The sequence below is a fragment of the Anguilla anguilla genome, chromosome 2, assembly GCF_013347855.1.
Source record: "Anguilla anguilla isolate fAngAng1 chromosome 2, fAngAng1.pri, whole genome shotgun sequence".
NCBI classification, from domain to species: domain Eukaryota; kingdom Metazoa; phylum Chordata; class Actinopteri; order Anguilliformes; family Anguillidae; genus Anguilla; species Anguilla anguilla.
The window spans coordinates 52682872-52703985 of NC_049202.1; the positions used below are offsets into that span (position 1 = coordinate 52682872).

General features: G+C 37.7%; 3 protein-coding genes across 3 annotated transcripts in view; 2 read left to right on the forward strand and 1 right to left on the reverse strand.

Moving 5' to 3' along the window:
• The window catches only part of LOC118220676 (serine/threonine-protein kinase LMTK2-like), a 45143-nt gene extending 34677 nt beyond the window's left edge, over positions 1–10466 (reverse strand). The window contains exon 1 of the mRNA XM_035404740.1: positions 9819–10466. Within this exon, the coding sequence (XP_035260631.1) occupies positions 9819–9912 (94 nt within the window). The 5' untranslated portion in view covers positions 9913–10466. The remainder of the gene's footprint in view (positions 1–9818) is intronic.
• Positions 10467–11769: 1303 nt separating this feature from the next.
• On the forward strand, positions 11770–13975 carry LOC118219894 (parvalbumin, thymic-like). Its single transcript, XM_035403385.1, has 4 exons — positions 11770–11908; positions 12638–12770; positions 13341–13450; positions 13658–13975. Exons 1-4 carry the CDS (start codon positions 11848–11850, stop codon positions 13684–13686), a joined length of 333 nt encoding a protein of 110 aa, XP_035259276.1. The 5' UTR covers positions 11770–11847; the 3' UTR covers positions 13687–13975.
• Positions 13976–17795: 3820 nt separating this feature from the next.
• On the forward strand, positions 17796–19983 carry LOC118219560 (parvalbumin alpha-like). Its single transcript, XM_035402792.1, has 5 exons — positions 17796–17902; positions 18568–18634; positions 19039–19171; positions 19413–19522; positions 19692–19983. Exons 2-5 carry the CDS (start codon positions 18574–18576, stop codon positions 19715–19717), a joined length of 330 nt encoding a protein of 109 aa, XP_035258683.1. The 5' UTR covers positions 17796–17902; positions 18568–18573; the 3' UTR covers positions 19718–19983.
• Positions 19984–21114: the final 1131 nt, after the last annotated feature.

The window sequence follows — 21114 nt, forward strand, 5'->3', positions numbered from 1 at the left end:
GAAGAGTGCAGTCAGTAGAGTGCAGATCTCCACCAGGCGTGTTAGCTTTGCTGATGCAACAATAGCGGCTACACAATCAATGCAACCAGACAAATACAATATTACAAGTTTTTACCATGTGCCACTGAAAATCCCAAAAACGCCGATTCTGTGAAGTAACGCTAAAGGTGGTGACATGTTAGCTAATGTCATTCACATCAACCACGGTGTTAGAACGTTGACGTTATAGTCTGGCACTTTCGTTTCAAATCTGGACATGAACAAACTGGACGGGAACAATTCCTAAAGTCCAGCGATGTAAAATATCAATTTCAACATGAAAATGGCAACAAAATAATTGCCACAGATTCAAACATTAACGTACGCCGTTAGTTGGCGGATTATTTTGTTGGCATTTTAACGTTGAAATGGACATTTTACATCGCTGGTCTTTCATTCCAAACGGAAGCAGTTGTTGATCACTTGCGGCCCCTACCGGCCGGTTAGGAGGAGTGAGGAGTTAGAACTCAATGTATTTCAATGGACAATGATGGAAATTAATTCAAATAAAATACTTGTCGTTGACCGATTATATTCGAGAATAAAATATTCGAGAATTCAGGTCCTTGGCCTGCTGCCAGCATGCACAACAAGTATTAGGCTGATCGGCCCAGTAGTATGCGAGATTAGCTGCGGACAGTTACACAAACACACACACAAACACACGAGACCAAACGCATAATCCCCTCCAGGCTCTCGCCTGGCGGAGATAATAATAAATACAGAAAGCAGATTCTTTAAGGCACCATGTTAGCAATGGAGTCTGCAGGTTTTCATTCTGAGCAGCTCCCACAGTCACGTCTGTACTTCGTGTTTGGCTAAGCAGCTGTAAACAGAATAAGCATTTTCTCTTCTGATAAACTGTATGTAGGTCAATTTATATTTGTGCTGAGCCCTGCCGAGGTGCAGCAAGAGCTAAATTTGCCATAACGTGTTATGCAGAGATACAATGAATCACACGGTTGGATGATGATGTGAGATAAAGTGCTTTAAAGGCAGCACAGCTCTCAGCGCATTCCTGCTTATTGGTCTTCTGCTCAAATTAGAACATTTCCTCAGATTTTCCTTTCCCAAAATGGGCGTCAACTGGGAGAAAAAGACCACACTTTCCAGAAGCAAACACAAACAAGTGACAAATTCAGGACTGCGCGTTTATGGAAAGATTGGTCCAGGTGAGGAGTGTGAAAAAATTATTGAAATTCTTGCAATTTGTCAAACAGTTCAGCCCAGGTTAGTCCATGTACTCAATGGAATACAATGGTTAAACAGTTTTGGGTAACCGGTCACTTTGGTAATCACAAATGAGATAACCAGCCCTGAGGCTGGGTAAACGCCACAGATGATGATTAACAAATGAGACTACATCAGAACATCAACTCAAATCATTTCAACTAATCTACAGCCCCCTGCCTACCCTCACCAACAGCCCCGTGAGAGCCCAGCCTCCTGCCGCTAGCTATACCATCTAGGCCCAACTCAACAAAGCGCCCACCAGCCCATTTCACTACTGCCCTCAAACCCCAGCCTGGCGTGAGAGCCAGGAGCCATGAGAAAGAGGCATCTGATACAGTGCAATGAAGACAGCACAAGGTAATGCAAGCCACAAAGGTAAAAAATTACACTGAAAAAGAGGTTATCATAATAATTGATGTTCATTGCACAATTGATATAAAAATGACTGAATTTTATGACAAGAATGATTGTCAACTGCCAATGACACTTTCAAACCACATGATTTAGTTTGAATATTCATGGGCCCAGCTGAAGCCAACACTGGGAAACTTGTTTGCCTGAGACTGTTCACGCCCCGTATATAGTAAGCAGTTTGTACTGCTGTGCAGTATCATGTGCTTCTCCCACATTTAATTTAGCGAATGGCCTGGTGTGCACTCATCATAATGACAACGCTAACAGCGTCTTGGCTCGGCATGCCACATGAAACTAAAATATTTGAGAAACAAATAAGATGTGAAACTACTCATGGCAAAGAAGCCAAAAGCCAAAAATTCTAAAGTTGAATCTACAGTCTTGTTTGTAATGACAAAAGGCCAAATTATGAAGCATAAAAAAATTAAGTGAAAAAATATTTTTTTATAGAACTAATGGTAGAACCTCCTCTCGTTTTATTTGGCTACCCCTTGAAGCCATCAGAAAGCAACAACTGTTCTGAAAAACTGATGCTGTTAAGCCCATGGTGCCCAATGTGATAGCCATAGAGGAACAAGCACCCAGCAAACATGAGAAAACAAACCATGCTGGCCAGATAAGGATTTGGTTTTGAATTTTGGTTTATGTCATTCAATGCGAGTGAGGGGCAGAGAGAAATCAGTGGTTTGCAGGAAGGACAGAACGCACACAGCCCAGACCTCTCACACAGTTCCTCACAAGCTTACGCAGTGGACAAACCCATTTTATAACTAATTCCCACTTAAATCTCCACTTAAAACATCAAAAATGATAGGCCCTTATCAATACACAACTCAATAGCACAAGTTACACTCCTAACAGTTTTTTTGTGGAAAACAGTTCCCACGAACAAACGACACATATAAACTGCACATTTAACAAGCGTTCATCTTCAACCTGGTCACACGGTGATCAGCGATCACAGAGAAAACAGCGTTGCCAGGAGACAGCAAGCCTTCTGTGCCTCCACACTCTGCAAGAGACATCACCAATGCAAAATGACTGTTATCAGCACTTCATAACCAGTGTCATGTGCGTTCCATACGGGCTGCAACACAAGAACTAAAACTGACTATATTAAATCAGTTTCCCCAAAACCCTTTGATTGCCCAGGTGACTGTTCATTCATTTTGGTGTTATAAAAATCAGCAAACTTTATGAAGGAATCAAAAGACCTACATGGTGAGATATGGTCACGTACTGTCACTGGACTCTGTCACAACTGCAGCCATTAAAAGCTCTGCAACACAGTCGTGTTTGATAGGTGACTTAGCTTCCACACTTGGAAGAGATCGGTATTCACTCAAAAAGTCTTTTCTGCCTAGGCTAGGCTGCTCACCTCTTGCCAAGCATTTTGTACAAAGCATTGTGGACAACAGAAGGCTTACAATGGCTGAAAAATACCAAAAAGCTGTAGTAATAGTAACCAAGAAGATAGAACAGCTCAGTAAGATATTTTTATTATCCAAGGCAATGTGATGTCACAGGCGACAGCCCAAATTAGTCACCATCAGTGTTGCATAACCACCTTCAGTCTCCCTAGTTTCTGCTATAAGTACACAAATAATTCATCTATTTCACGTTTCAAAACACTCAGTGAATGTTCCTAGCGCCCAGTAGCAATGAGCTATCAGCAAGCATGTAGCCAATATGTGCGGCAAGGCCCAGCCTTAACCACATATAGATTCCATGCATATGCAAACGTGTGTAAAGAATCATGTCCTCGGTCAGTAACGCATTTGCTGGCCTCAGCTCAGTCATGGGTTCATATTATGACTCGGCAAGCCTAGCAGATTATTCAATTGGTTCCCAGGTCACTAGACAAGGGCCTGCAGTCCCGTGCTTCTCTGCTGCATACTTCGCTGATGTGCTAGCGCAGGGGTAGGGTGTGCCCAGTCTTCAGCACAGCCGGCCGATGACACATTCAACCGTGCCAGCAAGGAAGTAATGTTGGGCTGCCACTGCCTGAAAAACTGATCTACAGAGGATGGTTAAAAAAAACAAGGTGGAAAACCTTTCATCGAGCTGTAAAAACACTGACACCTGCGGTTGGGTGGAGACGTCAGGGCAGGCTTGTACGTGTGTGTTCATCTTGAACACAGGGGATAACCGTTTTCCCACCACAATACACAGGTAACACGTCAGTAAGCATTTCCTCTCCTGGTGCCAGCAGCAGCAGCAGCACCCAACACTGTCTGGCCTGTTACCCTTCCCTGAGCATAGACTACATGAAGCTTAAACCTTTGAGAGGCATCCCTGGAAATCAGTGATACACTCAACTCAAATATTCTGAATCAAGTACCAGTTCAACATGGGGGGGGTGCAGAAAATAACAGCACTAAACCTGAAGCAGATTTAAAAAGAATTACAGGTCAGAAATTCACAATGGCAAATTCTACACAAAGACTTGCAAATGGTATTTTTACTACACATAAACTATCCTACAGAACTTTGAGAGTACCTCTAGACCGAAAGTGACCATATTAGCAAGCTCAGTGCCATAAAGCTATATTGTTTAACATTAAACAGGTTGGGATATTTGTTCTACAGCAGAATAAGAGAGAAAACAAAAAGATAAAACAACTAGGTGTGACCGTAGCCTTCAAACCTTCAAGGCATTGTTTAATGGAGAAAGTTTTCAAATACGCTATCAATGTTTCATTGTTATGCAGTGTGGCATGTCTTCAATTAGTCTAATTACGGGAGCTCACACCCATGTGTTTATGCACAAAAAGTTATCTAATCATGGAAGCAATTCCTATATTGCTATAAAAAATAATTATTTTTTTACTGAAAACCGTGGTGCTGGCAGTATAGGGGAGTAGCAGAATTAGCCTACATGTATTGGAGCTGCTTGCTAAAAAGCATAGCCTACTATTCTGAATTTTTACCGTGAAAATATAATAATCGTTCTCAGTCATATCTATGATGCACTGGCAATCTCTGTCTGCAGAAACATTTACCAAATGCATGCTCTTCAGGCCTGTATCATTTCTTCTGAGAAACGGGTGTGGCTACAGAGCCTGTGAGGTAAGATCAGGTTTCAGCAGAGTGTTTGTAGCTAGCAAGATACTGCAATGGAGGTGAGGAAGCACAAGTACAGAGAAGCGAAACAACAAGCCAACAGAGCTCATTAAAAAACCAGACAACTTTGGAACTGATTTTCCTCAATGGCAACAGATTTTGAAAAACAAAGATACTGGAAAAAATAAAAAAGGTATAAAAACAGATACAAAAACAGAGGTGACTGGGCGGGATTGAGAATAGAGGAGTCCTCTTTGATTGTAAAAACAGGACCACGGTAAGGCTAAAAATCCTGCCGTGTTCCTTTAACTACAAAGCTACATTTTTCCCCAAGTGAAACTGTGGAAGCAAGATCAGTTTTTTAAAATTAATTTAAACTTTAAAAAATTTAAGAATAAGCATACAGGGCCAAGCAAATATCTCCAGCTGGCATGTAGAATGGTCTGCGCTCTCCGGCCACTTGCCATGAAAGTGAGGCCCAGTAAAATCAATTGCCCTGGATTCTTTACCCTCAGCAGTACTCTCTGGTCCTTAAGCCACCATATTTAAATACCCGGTAGCCGCAAATTAGCCTAGTTTATGGCAGAAATAATTGAATTTTGGACAACCCTATCAAATGAAACTACCAATACCAGAGATTTAGGACAATACCATTTATTAAGGGAAGGTTAGACAATGTAAAACAAGTAATTTTTTGTCACTTTCTCTCAAATTCTCTTTGCCACCGTTCTCAAGGTTTGACGGAAACAGAAACCAGAACACATCCCAGGAACTACTGAGATTCTCAATAGTTCCGAGTATGGATGGTTCTGGAACTGTTTTGTGCAATGGAAAAGTACCATTAGAGCTACTGTGAAGAAATTGCTGACTTTGTTGGGAAGTGTACAGTTCTACCAGAGAGCCAGCTAATCCCAACCAGCACAAGACCCAAGAAACCCTGCTATCCTTTTCAAAAGCTGAATGGCAAAAGTTGTGAGAAAACAAGAGTCAGCATCAGTCTGGATTTTGAAGAAAGCCAACATTAGCTGTCAAGCTATTGTTCTATCATAGCTAGCATTTGTCTACATGCATATCGAACATCAGAGACAGCTAGCTCACATAAGACAAATCTGTGTACTGCTACATAAGCCAGCTTCCCATCACATTATGCTCAACGCTGCACCAACACTGTGCACAAAGACGCAGGTATTGTTCTTCCTTTTGGACTCAAGGCCCATAGGTGACCTAATTTATGTTTTTTCATGAAGTAGCTTAAAGGTAATGAACTACCTTTTAAAAGCAAATTTAATTTAGTTTACTACTTCTCTCTTACTTGTAGCTGCGCTGTAACTTAACTACTTCCAGCAGCTTAGTTAACTACATTTTCAGAGCAGTTTCCCCATCAAGGAGAGCTGGTGCTATTGACGAGAAAATAACTGTCAGTTTGTTTATAGCCTGTCCAGCTTTTAAAGAAGGCTTACTCTCACTTTAGTTTTTCATTTGAACACAAAAATTATTCCTGTACACATGCAGCACATACAAGAAACAATAAAAAACTGTATGCTAAGTAAGCGAACATAGGTATGATGGTAACTGTGGTAACTATGGTGACTGTTTTAATGGGGCAGTGTTAACATCTAAGTAATCTATAACCATTCAATTCACCTTGACTGAATATCCTATTTTTCCCATCTTAAGCCAGCTTTGTTCTGCTTCTGCATTTTCAAAGCTCTGAGTCTAAATATTCTCACCTTTCTGTATTAGTTATTTTAAACATAGCCTAGACGTCACAATGGAATATTAAATTCAGGCTCACAGCAACTATAATGCTAAGTTGGGACCTACAGCACCTAGTCTGAAGCATAGTTAGCATGAATTCCCTTTAAATCAAGAAAGTAGCTTAATTTACGGCTGTTATTTCAACTTGGTGGTCAAACTCCACATACTACAAATTCATTGAAAAGAATTTGAATTTTGAGTCATTCAGGATGGACACAACCACACGTCTATACAACAATCAAATAGGCATTTCAAAATTGTAATAATAGTTCTTTATAACTGGTTCATGGTTGCGGTAGTGCAGCAAAATGGGCGAAAGTGTAGCCAAGGTTGTAAGTTTCATTCCCAGGTGGTCACTGCCATTATACCTTTGACAAGCAAACTAAATTGCTTCTGTAAATATCCTAGGGTATTGTTAGTTGCAAGTCACCCTGGATAATGCCTGAAATGTATAATATACACATCATTGCTGCGTCATGCATTCCCTGAACAGCTCAGGAATGTGACAATGCTGTCATTATTAGGTCAAAAGACATTTGTCCACGTAAGAGAATGAATGAAAGTGATCCAACCATTTGCAACCTCGAACCGTTATACAAGACGAACATCATTAAAGCAAACAATAAAGATTAACAGAATGAGTATAATGCCCATGAGGTGGCTTCAGAGGTGACTGCAACAAAACACGCTGACAAAACAAAAAATAAACAGGCCAGCTCTCCAGCAATGGACTAGTGTGCATTTCTTCAGTTCCTAACCTAACTCACTATTTATGCAGGACGATCAGACAGAGTTTTTGTCAAAGAATAGGCTGAGAGAAAAGCAAAACTGGAATCTTTGCCATGCCCACTTCTCACCATTGTTAAAAGCCCACAGTGCACAGGAAGTTAACCAAGGACACACACAACAAAAGCACATCCGCCAAATGTAATGTGAATTTTGTTTAAAATGCAGACTTTTATGTAAACGGACATAGCGATACCACAATCAACAAAGAATGGTCATGCATTTGTTATGGTTTCAGTCAGGTGATCACTTGCTGCCGGCCCAAGGGGCCACTCTCAGTGGTGAAATCGCATGCTAATTTTCAGAACTCTCGAATGTAAGAGTGCTCATAAAACCTATTATTTGCAATCCATAGTGCTTGAATTACCGAATCCTTTACAGTAATCAACACAAGAAAATAAATCAAATATATCCCATTTTATAGTCAAATCCTAGAGATTTTTACTGTGAGTCAACAACTAGATATTTGAGACAAAATCCAACTAAATTTGGCTTATATCTAGTCAATACTATTAAATCCTATTTTACTAAGTAAAAGAAATTTAACTAAAGTCAACTGATTAAGATTATCACCTCACCCTATATTTGAGTATTTACTGCTATTATATCAACTAATGTCCTTAATTGCCATATTATTTCATAATCATAGCAGGTTACAGGAAAGGCCTAATACGACATTGCACTGCTTATATTTATATATAATTAATAGTAAACTTAGCACAAATTCAACATAATGCCCAAGTGTACTGTATTTTCTTCCTATACCCTTAGCATAATATCCAGTAAGAAAATTCTGAATTAGAGATTTTGCTAAAACTGTGACCTAAAATAAAGCAAACATCTGCACTAAACCAGAGCCGATAAGGACAGAAAACCTTCCACATTAAGGAAAACCACATGGTGAAATTCCTTTGCCTTTCCTTTCTCAAGCAGGACATAGCTGCAGCTCTAACGGCTGTGAAACCTTGAGTAGAACGGCAGCTAAAACCGCATCGATCACCTGCTCCCCAGCCTGAGATGGACTGTTCCCCATGTGACAGCGATTACACTAAAACAGAGCACTCTGAATGAAATACATCAGCAGCACAGCAGAGACATTGTGGAGGTGTTTTACAGTAAATAAAATGACATCTCACTGAAATTAGACACGGTCTCGCTCATTTGTTTTCAATACAGTCCTAACCCACATTACTCAATGACCTCTCATCAGAGTGTTTAATATGAAAACAATTTCAGCACTTCCGAGTAGTAAACTTGTCACCAGCTCTGTTCTAGAGATACTGACAAATAGATCAAGATTGCGCTGCCATTTCCTTCTGAAATGCAAGCCAACTTCTCATTTCAGCTGGCTGTGTAAAGCCTAAATATTGACAATAAAAATGTATAAACATTATTGTACTGACTTTTCAGTCACAAGAAAGGTTAGGAAAGAGCAACACGTTCAATAAAGTAATAAAAATTACACTAATTAAAGGGGACTGATTGATCCCAAAGAAATGTTGCAACCTTAAAAAAGACAATGCTTCAATCTAAAAATGGCATAACCAAGTAATCTACAAAAATATATTTGGTAAACATGCCATGTGAACTTGGTAGACATTGGTAATTCAATTACCACAGTACAATTTAGGTTTACCTGTCACTATTAAAAAGTGCTGCCTAGAAGCATCCAAGAGGGGACTGATAATAACACAAATACACACCTAGTAAGATAAACATGACCAGTCCTGATGAATACCCTCACGAGACAAACTTTATTGCAGGGTACAATAAACTTGTCATTGGGAGCAAGGAATATGTATGTTTCCATTATTTTGTCGATGATTTAGGTTGATGTTAACTTCTTTGAAAGATTAACATATTTAGCATTACAAATAACATTATACCACTCCAATTTAGTCATTCAGCATACAGTATTGATACGTTTAGGGTCATGGTATAATAGTGCAATATGGGTCTGTATAATATTACATAAATTATATTCTGATCGTGGTTTTGTTCCAATTTAATTAGTAAATTTCTTCAAGAAAAATTCAAACCCGTGTAATCATAATATTTTGTCTGCGTGCTTCTTAATATTGACAGAGAATACATTTTGAATTAAGCAATAAATATTTATTTTTAAGTGACGTTGACTAGCAAAGCATCAATTCCCTGGCCTCCTCTTACAAGGTACCAAGATGCTTGACAATCGGAAAAATTGACTTAGCAAGCGAATTGCCGTGACAAAAAATATTTGTTCATAATTTAGTTAGGCAGGTTATCGACATTTCTATACGTTTCCCTGACAACAACCGTACTTGTCAACTTAACCTAGTGTTAACGTTAGCCAGCTAACCTGCAATAGATAGCCTAACGTTAGAAAGCCAAGTTAGATAATGACACCGGTTTCCTCGGCGCTACTGGAAAAAATAGCTAACTAGCTGATTTGGCCAGCAGTGAATGAAACCTAGTCTAGCTACTGCTAACTAAGCCTTCACGTTAGCTAGTTAGGCTAGGGTGTCTCACGTAAACAGCCAACATACCTGAATCTGGATACGGAAGTGGTGCGCCGTCAACCGGTAACAACGGTGGTATCCCAGCTGCCAGCATGAAAAAAAATCCAAAACCGTTCTCCATTGTTTTTAGCCAAGTTAGCTAGCTAGCTTTCCAGCTAGTTAGCATCAGCTACACCAATTCGTTGCCTGAAAACATAGACCCAAGCATATGCTCGTCTATTCTGATCAAATGTGTCGCTAGATAACTAGCTGTGTAGTGCTAATGCTACTACCTATCAAATGGATAAAGCTGACCGCATTCTTTGCATTTCTCTTCTCGTCTGCTGGTATCGGTAAAACAAGCTAGCTACAAAAAGCTAAGCGGTGTGCTGTGTTACCCTAGCCAACCCTATTGCCAACTAGCTACCTAACCAAACAGCCAGGCTTGGTTAGCTAACCAAAATACATTGCTAGCCAAGTTAGCTATCGGTCTCACTCACTGCCGTGATTCATCGCCAGTACAAAAAAAGAAAGGCTAGTCGACTAGCTGCCTTTCGTGGACTACCATGTTTATACTGATATGCTTTACAGGCATTGTCTGATGCGTAAAACCTTACAATTAATCAGGGATTTAATTTAGCTAGCTAGCTAACAAGTTTAAGACAATCAAATACCACCATTCCCTGACAGCGCCATGTTGTGACTACGTCATTTGAAAAGGAGGGACAAAGTTCTTTGTGGTGAGGTGTGACCACATCACGGCGACAGGAACAAGAGCTAATGAGGTGCCACTGTCTTGTCAAGTGACACCATTAGGTCCAATCACCAAGCGGAATTGTCTTTTTCTTCCGCACGATACACACCCTTTCAGACCAATCTAGTAGGATATGTACACCAATTATATGATAGTATGTATCGTGTGCGGAGAGAAAAGCAACACAAACGTTCATTTTTGACCCTGATGCACGTGTTAATACGCTCAGATATACGCATTGATCTTATCAAGAGAGATACTATTAAACCCTTGTGTTTTCCATGTCATCAATGTCAGTGCGCTTTTATGGATGCAATCTTTCTGGTTTTTCAAGACTACAGGTTTCAGCTCCATGAAATTGAGCTGAATGTCCCCTAGTACTGGAATAAACTTCAAGCGGTACTGTAACTAAAAGAGAAGGACAATTTAAAGGTTTTGTGCAGTTTCACGTTCTTGACACTGCACAAATTTAGGATTTTAGTGCCAATAGTAATCCTGAAAATATATCAGATTTATTGATCTCAATTGTTTCTATCTGTGTGAAATATAATGTGTGTGCTTCTTTTGCAGTATGTATCACTGCTTGTTTAACTAGCTAAGCCTTGAAGGACTAATTTCAATCTCAGTGAATCTTCTAGTTTGAAACAAAGTTCAGTATTTGAACTGGGTGTTATGGTGAAATTACACCAAAATCCAGCTTTTTAGATATACATGCCAGTGGTGGATTTGCTGTCGGAAGAATGATACTTATTTTGAAATGTCACATCTATGGTGAAATATGGTGGTGAATTTTTTGATGTTATGGGTTGTTTAACATATACTGGTCCTGGAACTTTTATCAAGGTCATTGGAATCATACACTCCAGCAACAACCCAAGACATTTTGTTCACCAATCTTACTTGTTTTTAAAATGCCTTTTCCTTTCAGCAATACTATGAGTCTAAAATAAGATAATTTGCTTCGCTTTTGCTCATTAAATGTGAGGGGAAAGCTACTTTTAGCAAATGCCACACTCAGAAAGATTAATATGAAGTCAAACTGGCTTTATATTACTCTTTTTAAGATTTCATTTTTAAACAAGAGCCTAAGAGCCACAGGAGCCTAAGAGACTTTTGGGATCAAATAAGGGAATACAAATCAGTGCACAGAAGGTACTGTTTAATTGCAAGTCAAGTGGGCAGAATAAACAGCTGTGCTTGACAGGAATACACTTGTAGTTTTTGAAACTGGGGAAGGAGGTCACGCTCAACAGCAGATTTCTCTTCGCCTCCAGCCAGAACACAACCCTGATTCTGCTCAGGATTCCCTTCAGTTTCCTTAAAATGGCCATGACTGACCTGCTCACGATGTCTGACATAACCTCTGCTATCACTGCTTGCCAAGGTAACTCATAGACCTGAGTGAACTCTTCAGGAAATATTGTTGTTATTGTTTATGTGATTTGTCTACATGTGTCCAAAAATGATGCCATCATCTGATGTTTTTGTTATGGTACACGGTTAAAAGACAGGGTTTAGTAATGACATGTGAATACATTACTGATATGAAGCAACAAAGTCTTGAGGATCAGTGGGCACACTTTCTAAAAAAAAAAATAATAATAATTACTAATGAATAAATATTAAGTGTAAATTAAAATTATTATTATTTTTCTTCCACCAAAATGGCTAAAAAGTCTGTATAGTTTAAAGTTACCAAATTTGCAGGCCTTCAGAGAACTTTAACAGTATCTCAGGCACACAACATGACATTGATTGAGGTTACTGGTTGCACTATACTAGCAGTGTTTTTTGTTTGTTTGTTTATTTTGTTGTTGTTGTTGTTGTTGTTAATTATTGCTTTCTAAAATCATGTCATACAATGTAGTGATGTAAATATGCAGATATTTTCTTATTCTTCTTGTATGTGTCTGTATGGAATGAAAATATGTAATATGTTCTACTGCATGATCGTAACAGATCATTAAGAAGAAAGATAATAAAATAAAAAGGATGCACAGATGTTATACTGTAACTTATGCACATATGCATCTCCTCATGTTGAATAAATTGTAATGAGTATATGTTCCAGTGCATTATTGATATTACCTTGGTACCTCAATCTTGCTTTCAGATGCTGATTCTTTCAACCTCAAGGCCTTTTTCAGAGATGTGGGTTTGTCTAAGAAGTCACCATTGGATATTGAGAAAGTCTTTAAAATCCTGGACCAGGACAAGAGTGGCTTTATTGAGCACGATGAGCTTCAGTTGAGTGGCTGCAGAAGTGCAGGCAACATAAATCAAGCCATCCATGGTCTTGGTTTGATTTCTGATGAGCAGATCTATAAATGTAAAACATATGTATTCCAGACAAGTTTCTTATTTGTCATACTGTAACGCACAAACTCATGGATCAAGAGTTAATATGATGATGGTTTGATTCAAAAGTTTTTTTATAAATCACAATTCTTTTAAAATCTCAACCACTTTTTTCAATCATTGGACAGTTCATTATTAAATGTGTTGCAGGAAACCTTACCATATGCCCTGTCTATCAGTCTCACAGTTTTAAGTTTCTGTTACTGTAACTGTGCATTGAATTACTGACATGCTACCGGGAGTGGAGTGACCATTTTTGATATTGTTAGTTTTACTGCCCTCCATTTGCTTGGTAAATACAATGGCTGTAGAGAATGAAGCTCTGCTTGGGTTTGTTCATGAGTTTAGTCTCCTCACAGGAAGTTTGTGTTAATGGCTCTGCATATTTGCTGGTTCATGTTTTATAGGATAAAGGTTGCGTGAGTCTCACCACAGCATTGATATTGCTTTACCTGTAGGCTGTTCCTTCAGAACTTCTCTAAGGGAGCACGGTCTCTGACAGCTGCAGAGACCAAGGCATTCCTCCAGGCAGGGGACATGGATGGGGATGGCAAGATCGGACTGGAAGGTTGGTAACTAGACAGCAATGATGCAGCTTCCAAGAGAGGGAAAATTCCAATCATAAAAGATTGAAATTCAAAATGTAATGAATGAGGTTCTACCAGCTTACATAAGTTATGCCGTCTACCAGCAACCTTCAGACAGAATTCCCTGTCATTAAAATATATTCATTCGATATGTGCAAAGGTACTGAAACCTGTATTTTCCTTTTCAGAGTTCTCAGCCCTTGTCAAGGCATCATGAAGCCAAGATAATCCTAATCTCATTGTGCATTTTCTAACTGCCTTACTACATCTTTATTTAGTTATGGATGTGCTGCACTACATTCCACACATATGTTTTAGACCTTGGTATGTCATGGCTTATATGGATATTGATTTGTGATTTGGAGTTTGCTTCTAATGTGTAAAACAATAAAACGTTGTCATCTGTGTTTCATATATTAACAATCTGTTGACAATTCCCAACGTAGATTTATTGTTTAACGAGTGTACATTTATAAAAAGGCTAATAAACAAAATGTAGAAATGCATTGCCTAGTTTCCTTGTTTCACTCAATTTGTTTATTGCATTCATTTGTGAAATATAAGTTTAACAAAGTTTTATAATACATGAGTAAAAAACAAGAGATAACACAGAAATTCATCATCATAACAGTCAAATGAATATTTTGTTAGACAGGGCATCAGCTGAGAATCGAACCGTTTGGGTCCAGCCCAGTTAAAAGTCCAGTTCCTTAACTACTATGCTCCACTCCTGCCCCATTTGTGTATATCATTACTGTAAACATATAATACATTAAAACTTATGTGAAAATGTATAAACGCTTTAACTTTGAGAAACAACTATTAGGAATTAGCACGTACATACCTTCTATTAATAAAAACTATTTTTCATTGATATCAGTGACAGCCAAACATCAGTTGATATGGAACAAAATGCACTACTTGTTTATGTTTACTCACATTTACGAACAAAAACCATGTGGTTTGGTTTTAATGCCCTCAATAATGTGCATGCTAATTATTTATATAGGATGTAAAAAGCAATTCATTCAAAATGTCTTGGGTAAGAGCTTGATGTTGCAGCAGTTTCTTACAGCAGATTTGGATCCCCCAACTGCTTTCATCACAATCCCAGTTCCATTACCAGTAAGACCAACTTCACCCCTAAGACCCTTTTTTTTACAAAAAAGAAAAGTCACATAAAAAAGTGGTGCTGCCTAGATCCAGGAAATACTTATAGGTAGAACCACGTCTTTGATCAGCTTCTGATAACAAGCAAAACCAATTCTTCACGCAGTTGAAATCAACAACGACCATTTCCTTGACTGGTTCTATAGGTTTTAGTGAAAAACATCCTATCATAATATTTTGTAGTTCTGTCACACAAGAATATTTCAGCAAACAGTAACTGATAAATACTACCACAGATTGCTTTGTTGAGCTCTGTAATATAATAGTTCAGTTATTTTATTTCAATATTATAATTATTGTTATTAATATTCAATATGGCTCATATTATGTCTTTGTTCAAGCCTTTTCTTAAATATTGATTAAGTCAGTTAAAATGAGCTCATATATATGTACATACTGTAGAGAGAGAGAGAGAGAGAGAGAGAGAGAGAGAGAGATTTGTTAATTACAGTTACAGTTTACACAGTCAGCTACTATCTGCTGACTGGCAAGACTCAACTCATTTAAATGTTATATCCGTTATATTTTAGCCCTTCTTTCTCCAAGTTTCTGTGTGTTCGTGCTAAAAGCTTCATTGTCCTCAATTTAGGAAAGCGTGGACAAACCTGTGCCCTCCTCAGTTCCAACGTCCCAACAATCTGCTATTTTTTTTGTGAGCAGATTAAGTTGCCCCACTCATGGGGTTCACAGCATAGTTTCCTCAAGCAATTTGAGTGCACTTAACAATTCATTTTTTATTTTTACAGTACATCTTCTTTCAAACCATCCAGTTTTGATGAAGGGCTGTATTATATTATGTGCAGCCAAGGAAGAGGTGAATGACAGTGCTGCTATCTGCTGGCCAACTGTAATATTACCTTTGCCAAATTTTACATTGTGGAGAGGGCTTGAATAAAGTACTCTAAACTGAACATGTGTTATTGAGTAAAATACTTATATACTCCTCATTAAGGACATACATAATACACTATCTGATGTGTAGTATGAATGTATCTTTTTCTGAGACTAGGGATTGGATTTTTAACAGAGTACAGTTTTTCAAGCCATTTTTCCTTTAATTTATAATTCCTGAATTAGATGTCATCTTAGTAAAATTACATCCAGTAATGTAGATCTGCCAGACATGGGTGTACACTATATGACCAAAAGTATCTGGACAATCCTTGGTCTGGTGCTGTTTTTCATGGTTTGGGCTAGGTTCCAGTTCTAGGTTCTGTGCTTTGACTATGCCCCTGGGCACACAGCAAGGTCCATATAGCAATGTTTTTTGTTGAGTACAGTGTGATAGAACATCACTGGCCTGCACAGAGCCCTGGCCTCAACCTCATCCAACTGCAAGCCAGGCCTGATTGCCCAATCAGTGCATGACATCACTAATGCTCTTCTGGCTGAATGAAAGAAAATCTATGTAGTGATGCTCCAACATCTAGTTTAAAGCCTTTCCAGAAGAGTGAAGGTTGTTATAGAAGCAGAGGGTGGGCCAACTCCATATTAATACCAAAACCTTTGGATAAGATGCTGGATGTCAGGTTTCCACATACTTTTGGCCATTTAGAGCATGTAGTATCCAATGTGTCTGTAAGTTAACCTTGCTCCAGATTTATTTTTTCAAATGCTATCAGGGCAATTGAAAAAAATGATTTGCACTAAATATATTATGACTGACACATGAGCTTGAACCAAACCACTGACCCTCCTGTTGGGAAGCCAATGATTGCCTTCAGCCCTGCTTTTCCCCCTCCCTCAGTGTGGTTTGTATTTCAATCATTTGTTGATGCACCATCCTGTCAAGGGGATATGCTGTCTAACAGTGTTTACTTTTCTACAGGAATGGTCTTGTGCTAGTATGCCTTTGCACCATTTTTTTAAAATTAGCATTTCTTTGTGTGTTTGACCCTGACAACTTTTATAAAGGGCAAAGATTTTTAATGTGAAGGATCAACACCATACTATTGGAAAATGAGAATAATTGCAAAGAGAGACTTCTGGTTTACCTTTGCATTGTGATAGTCAATTTAATTTCACATGCATGAATACTGCTGAAACTTTCTTTTATGTACAATCATGGCAAGATTAATATTTGAAAACAGTGAGAACAAACTGTCAGAATTTTATCAGAATGGATAACCAAAAATAACAGATCCTAGTCAGATCCTAATGTGAATATTTCATATCCTAATGTGTAGTAATTTAATTCTGAAATGTTGAAATTATTATGATCATTAAGTTATATTTTTGAAGGTGCACCCCTCTACACAGTAAAACACATAAAGTATAAAAACATTCTGAACAAGCTATCTGATTCCTTAATCATATATTTCAATAGATAAAATTAGTATCACATGAATATAGATTTTTTTTTTAACTTCACACAGGATACAGGGTGCCTAGTTGGCAACAAAAAAAAAAATTAAAAAAAAAAAAAAAAACTTCAATAGCAAAATTATTTGGCTTGAACTACCATAAGTTAAGATACAGAAGTGTAAATAATTATGTTACAGTAAAAATGGCTTTGACACAGAAATCTTGCTTGACTTATGGCATACAGTAGCACTGCCTTTAGATTGTTGGTGAAAGTTCCATGGAAACCACTTTTCAGTTAAATTGACTTGCCCCCTCTGCTGTTCAGCGTGTATTTAAAAGAAAAAATGTTCGAGCGCAAAAAAATTAAAAAATTAAAAAATCCAGGCTTCTTAAAAATCTCCGGGTGAAGAAAATATGAAGGAGAGAGAATATTGATTACTAATGTAGTCGTACAATTAATCACGATTCGTACAATTAATCACGATTCGTACAATGAATCAACGATAAAAAGATTCAGTGGGAAAATGAACGAAACGAACGAAAGGTCGAGGCTATGTGATGGCTTCGTGTTCGGTTCCTGAATGCACTGTCAATGCAAATGACCTTACAGCCAACACAGGCTATGTGAGACTGCGTTATGTAGGGTCAAAATCTGTATTGCCAGCAACTGGTGTTTCATCTATATCAGCAGCATATATTATTAGCATTGCATTGCAGAATATTAAGGCCTTTTGCAAACACGCACATTTTAAGTATCTTCATTTATGTAGATAAAAATAGAACGGTCTGACTACTGGACACATTTTTTTTCAACCAGCCGCTTCGCATCTGGTGTCTGTTACATTATGCCTCATATTTCGGGAGAGTGACAGTATATAAGGTTGAGAGCTCTAGCTGGCAGATCACTGCAGTAGCTCGATTCATCGCACCGAAACCTCTCTAGCCCAAACCCAGCTGAGGTGAGTCTCATTTTAGAGAGGATAAGCCCCGAAACAAGTGGGCACTCTTCTGTTTTTGCTGTGATTGTACCTTCACTTTTTCCTTTTCAACGTTGATATGGACGGCAAGACAGCGGGTGAACTAAGTATCTACACGAATTGCAAACGACTTCTTATTGTTCATATTGAAATTTGGTTTTGGAACTCGAAGAGAATGGATGGACATGTACAAACTTTGCAACGCCTACAAAGGAATCAAATGAACAAGTTTTGCACCAAGTCTGGAATTTATCACAATTGCCAGTCTTTTCAAGAGACGCGGACAAATGATTACTATTGATGTGAATAAGAATTATGTTTACAAAATTAAGATTTGACTGGTAAAACAGCAGTGTATTTTAGCTGGTGTAAAGTGGTTGTGGTAATGCATTTTTAAAAACTGATGTCGTATCACTAAAATTGTTATTAGGCTATGATGTTATAATCTGCACCGTTTAAGTGAGATCATACATCTTTGGAAAGATAAGGCAACGATTAGGCTTTACATTACACGAACTGGACTACTAAATAACAATGCTAAAAGCTTAATCAAAGACAATATACAGCGTTCTAAAAAAAAGGGTACTGTGTAATGCATTACTTTTTAATCGGTACAATTCAAACATTTACATTTTTCTCTCCTTTAGCTAAAAATGGCATTCGCCGGTGTTCTGAATGATGCTGACATCACTGCAGCCCTGCAGGCATGCCAAGGTAACTTGACCCGCTTATGATCCGTGCATGCAGTTCAGACAAGCTAGCACTGTGGACATTTTTGGACAAGGCTACGCCTTCTTTTGTCAATATAATTATTAACGAACAGAACAGAAATAAGAAATAAGTTTAAATTAAGTCATTGTGCTTCATTGCTATGGATGTACAATAATTTGCACAACTACAATGATCATTGAAAAAAATGTATTTATTTATATGCAAACAATACATTTTTCTGAGTTACAAAATAATCAGAGTTCTAAAAGTGTTATTATAATGATAATAATAATAATTATTATTATTATGGTGACGATTATTGATAATAATATAAACAAAATTATAATAATAATAATAATAATAATAATAATAATAATAATAATAATAATATATCTTTTGTTTCATAGCTGCTGACAGTTTCAACTACAAGAGCTTCTTTGCCAAGGTCGGCATTTCAGGCAAATCTGCCGATATTGTCAAGAAGGTTTTTGCCATCCTTGACCAGGACAAGAGTGGCTTCATTGAGGAGGATGAGCTTAAGTAAGAATTATCTCTGCATTTCAAGTTTATCAATCAACACCCCAACGCATAGTCACAGTACAAAGAAAGACAACGTAATTCACATAATTTGAAATTCAAATATATTAGAAATTTGTATCAGGTAGTTATTGCAGCCCAGTTATTAACCTTTCCTGTTTTGTTTTACAAAAATATGCACTTTGCTTAAAAGGGAAAAGTAGTTTGTTTGTCTCTAATAAGTGTTTTCTTATCCTATTTACAGACTGTTCCTGCAGAACTTCTCTGGTAGTGCCAGAGCACTGACTGATGCTGAAACCTCAGCCTTCCTTAAAGCTGGGGACACTGATGGTGACGGCAAGATTGGAATTGATGGTGAGAGAAATTTATATATAAAATAAATAGCATTCAAAATGGAAACTGATCAAAATGGTTATTGTAAAAAATGTCTCCTAGAATATAATAGTGTTGGATAAATGAACATAAAAAATGTCTTTGTTTGCCCAGCTAAAAAAATTTTTTTTTCTTTTCTTCACTGTTGCAGAGTTTTCTGCTCTGGTTAAGGCATAAATATCAGCTGACCAACATCTCTTGCCTTAATGGAACAACATTGCCCAAGACCTCCCCTTTTCATCTGAATATAAATAATTTTTATACATTTGCCTGTGACATGCCTGCAGAATGTTTCCTCTCTTGCAGCACTCTGTCCAAAGTGATGATTGTAAATGTAGTGCAGTTGTGTTTCATGTCTTGAATATGAATTTTGCTTACTGTAAAATCTGATGCACTTTTCAGGAACAAAAAGGAAAAGAATAAATATTCTTTTGCAATAGAAAGTCTTTTTTATTATCTTCCTTTCTTTTGTGTTGGAATGGTAGCCTTTGGCATACACAACTAAGATTTTTAACTGTTCAGCCTAAACAGCTTTCTGTGAGCTGCCAGACAGAATGTTTCACATTCTTGTTAACAAACACAGTATTCCTGATTAGATTGACAAAAATCACAATTTATGAATCCCAAGAGAATTGTTTTGACAAAATATTATATTGAATATGAATGTTCAATGATTTCTCAGATTCTTTAATTATTTTGAATGTATAATAAATAAAAAACTTTGTCATTGTAAAAAGGTGCATCAGGTACAGCATCTCCAGAAAAGCAACAGTTTTGAGAATTACAGTTGAAATGCAATAAAATTAATGTTCATTTACTGTGCTCATGTATATTAACAAGGCCAAAGTAAATCCGAGATAAATGCAGAGCACACAAATACAAATACTGCCATTTGATAATTGATAGTGTTCCTGTTAGTGGTTTGTGTATTTTCAGTAGTACCTGACAAATGATTGGCCAAAAATTATGCAGGCTGTTGTAGCATTAAAACACCACTAGATGGGCATTTGAATCAAACAATCTGTAATGTGCAGAAATACGCTCAAATGGTGAAACTAAATGATCACAATTGTTAAACAATCCTGAATCGGTCAAGAAACCTTTTGTAATTCTTTGTCAATTTGAAAAGTCATTTAGATGGGAGCCATTTATAAAGACTCCAGTGCATGAGTTTTTCAACAGCCTTAATTCACAGCAGATCACAAACAAGAAGACCTACAGCTTGGCGGAACTACAGTACCGGAAAAGGCAGAGGTAATAAAGAATAAAGAAGGTACTCTATGTCAGTGCATTTACAAAACCTGAGGCTTCTAAAAGATTAACTGCAATGTAGTTCATGTGAATTCACTTTCATTATTCATTGGTTATTCATATGAAAAATGTACACTACATGGCCAAAAGTATTTGGATACATGACATCCAACAACTTATCAAAAATTATGGGCATTAATGTTGAGTTGGTCCATGCTTTGTTTCTATAACAACGTCCACTTGTCTGGGAAGGGTTTATACTAGATGCTGGAGCATTGCTGCAGGGATTTGCTTTCATTCAGCCAGAGGAGCATTAGTGAGGT

Coding starts and splice junctions, on each gene's coding strand:
- LOC118219560 (XM_035402792.1), top strand. CDS start 18,574: ATGGCATTCGCCGGTGTTCTGAATGATGCTGACATCACTGCAGCCCTG. Junction 18,635..19,038: donor AGCCCTGCAGGCATGCCAAG/GTAACTTGACCC, acceptor TTTGTTTCATAG/CTGCTGACAGTTTCAACTAC. Junction 19,172..19,412: donor ATTGAGGAGGATGAGCTTAA/GTAAGAATTATC, acceptor TCCTATTTACAG/ACTGTTCCTGCAGAACTTCT.
- LOC118219894 (XM_035403385.1), top strand. CDS start 11,848: ATGGCCATGACTGACCTGCTCACGATGTCTGACATAACCTCTGCTATC. Junction 11,909..12,637: donor TGCTATCACTGCTTGCCAAG/GTAACTCATAGA, acceptor TCTTGCTTTCAG/ATGCTGATTCTTTCAACCTC. Junction 12,771..13,340: donor ATTGAGCACGATGAGCTTCA/GTTGAGTGGCTG, acceptor CTTTACCTGTAG/GCTGTTCCTTCAGAACTTCT.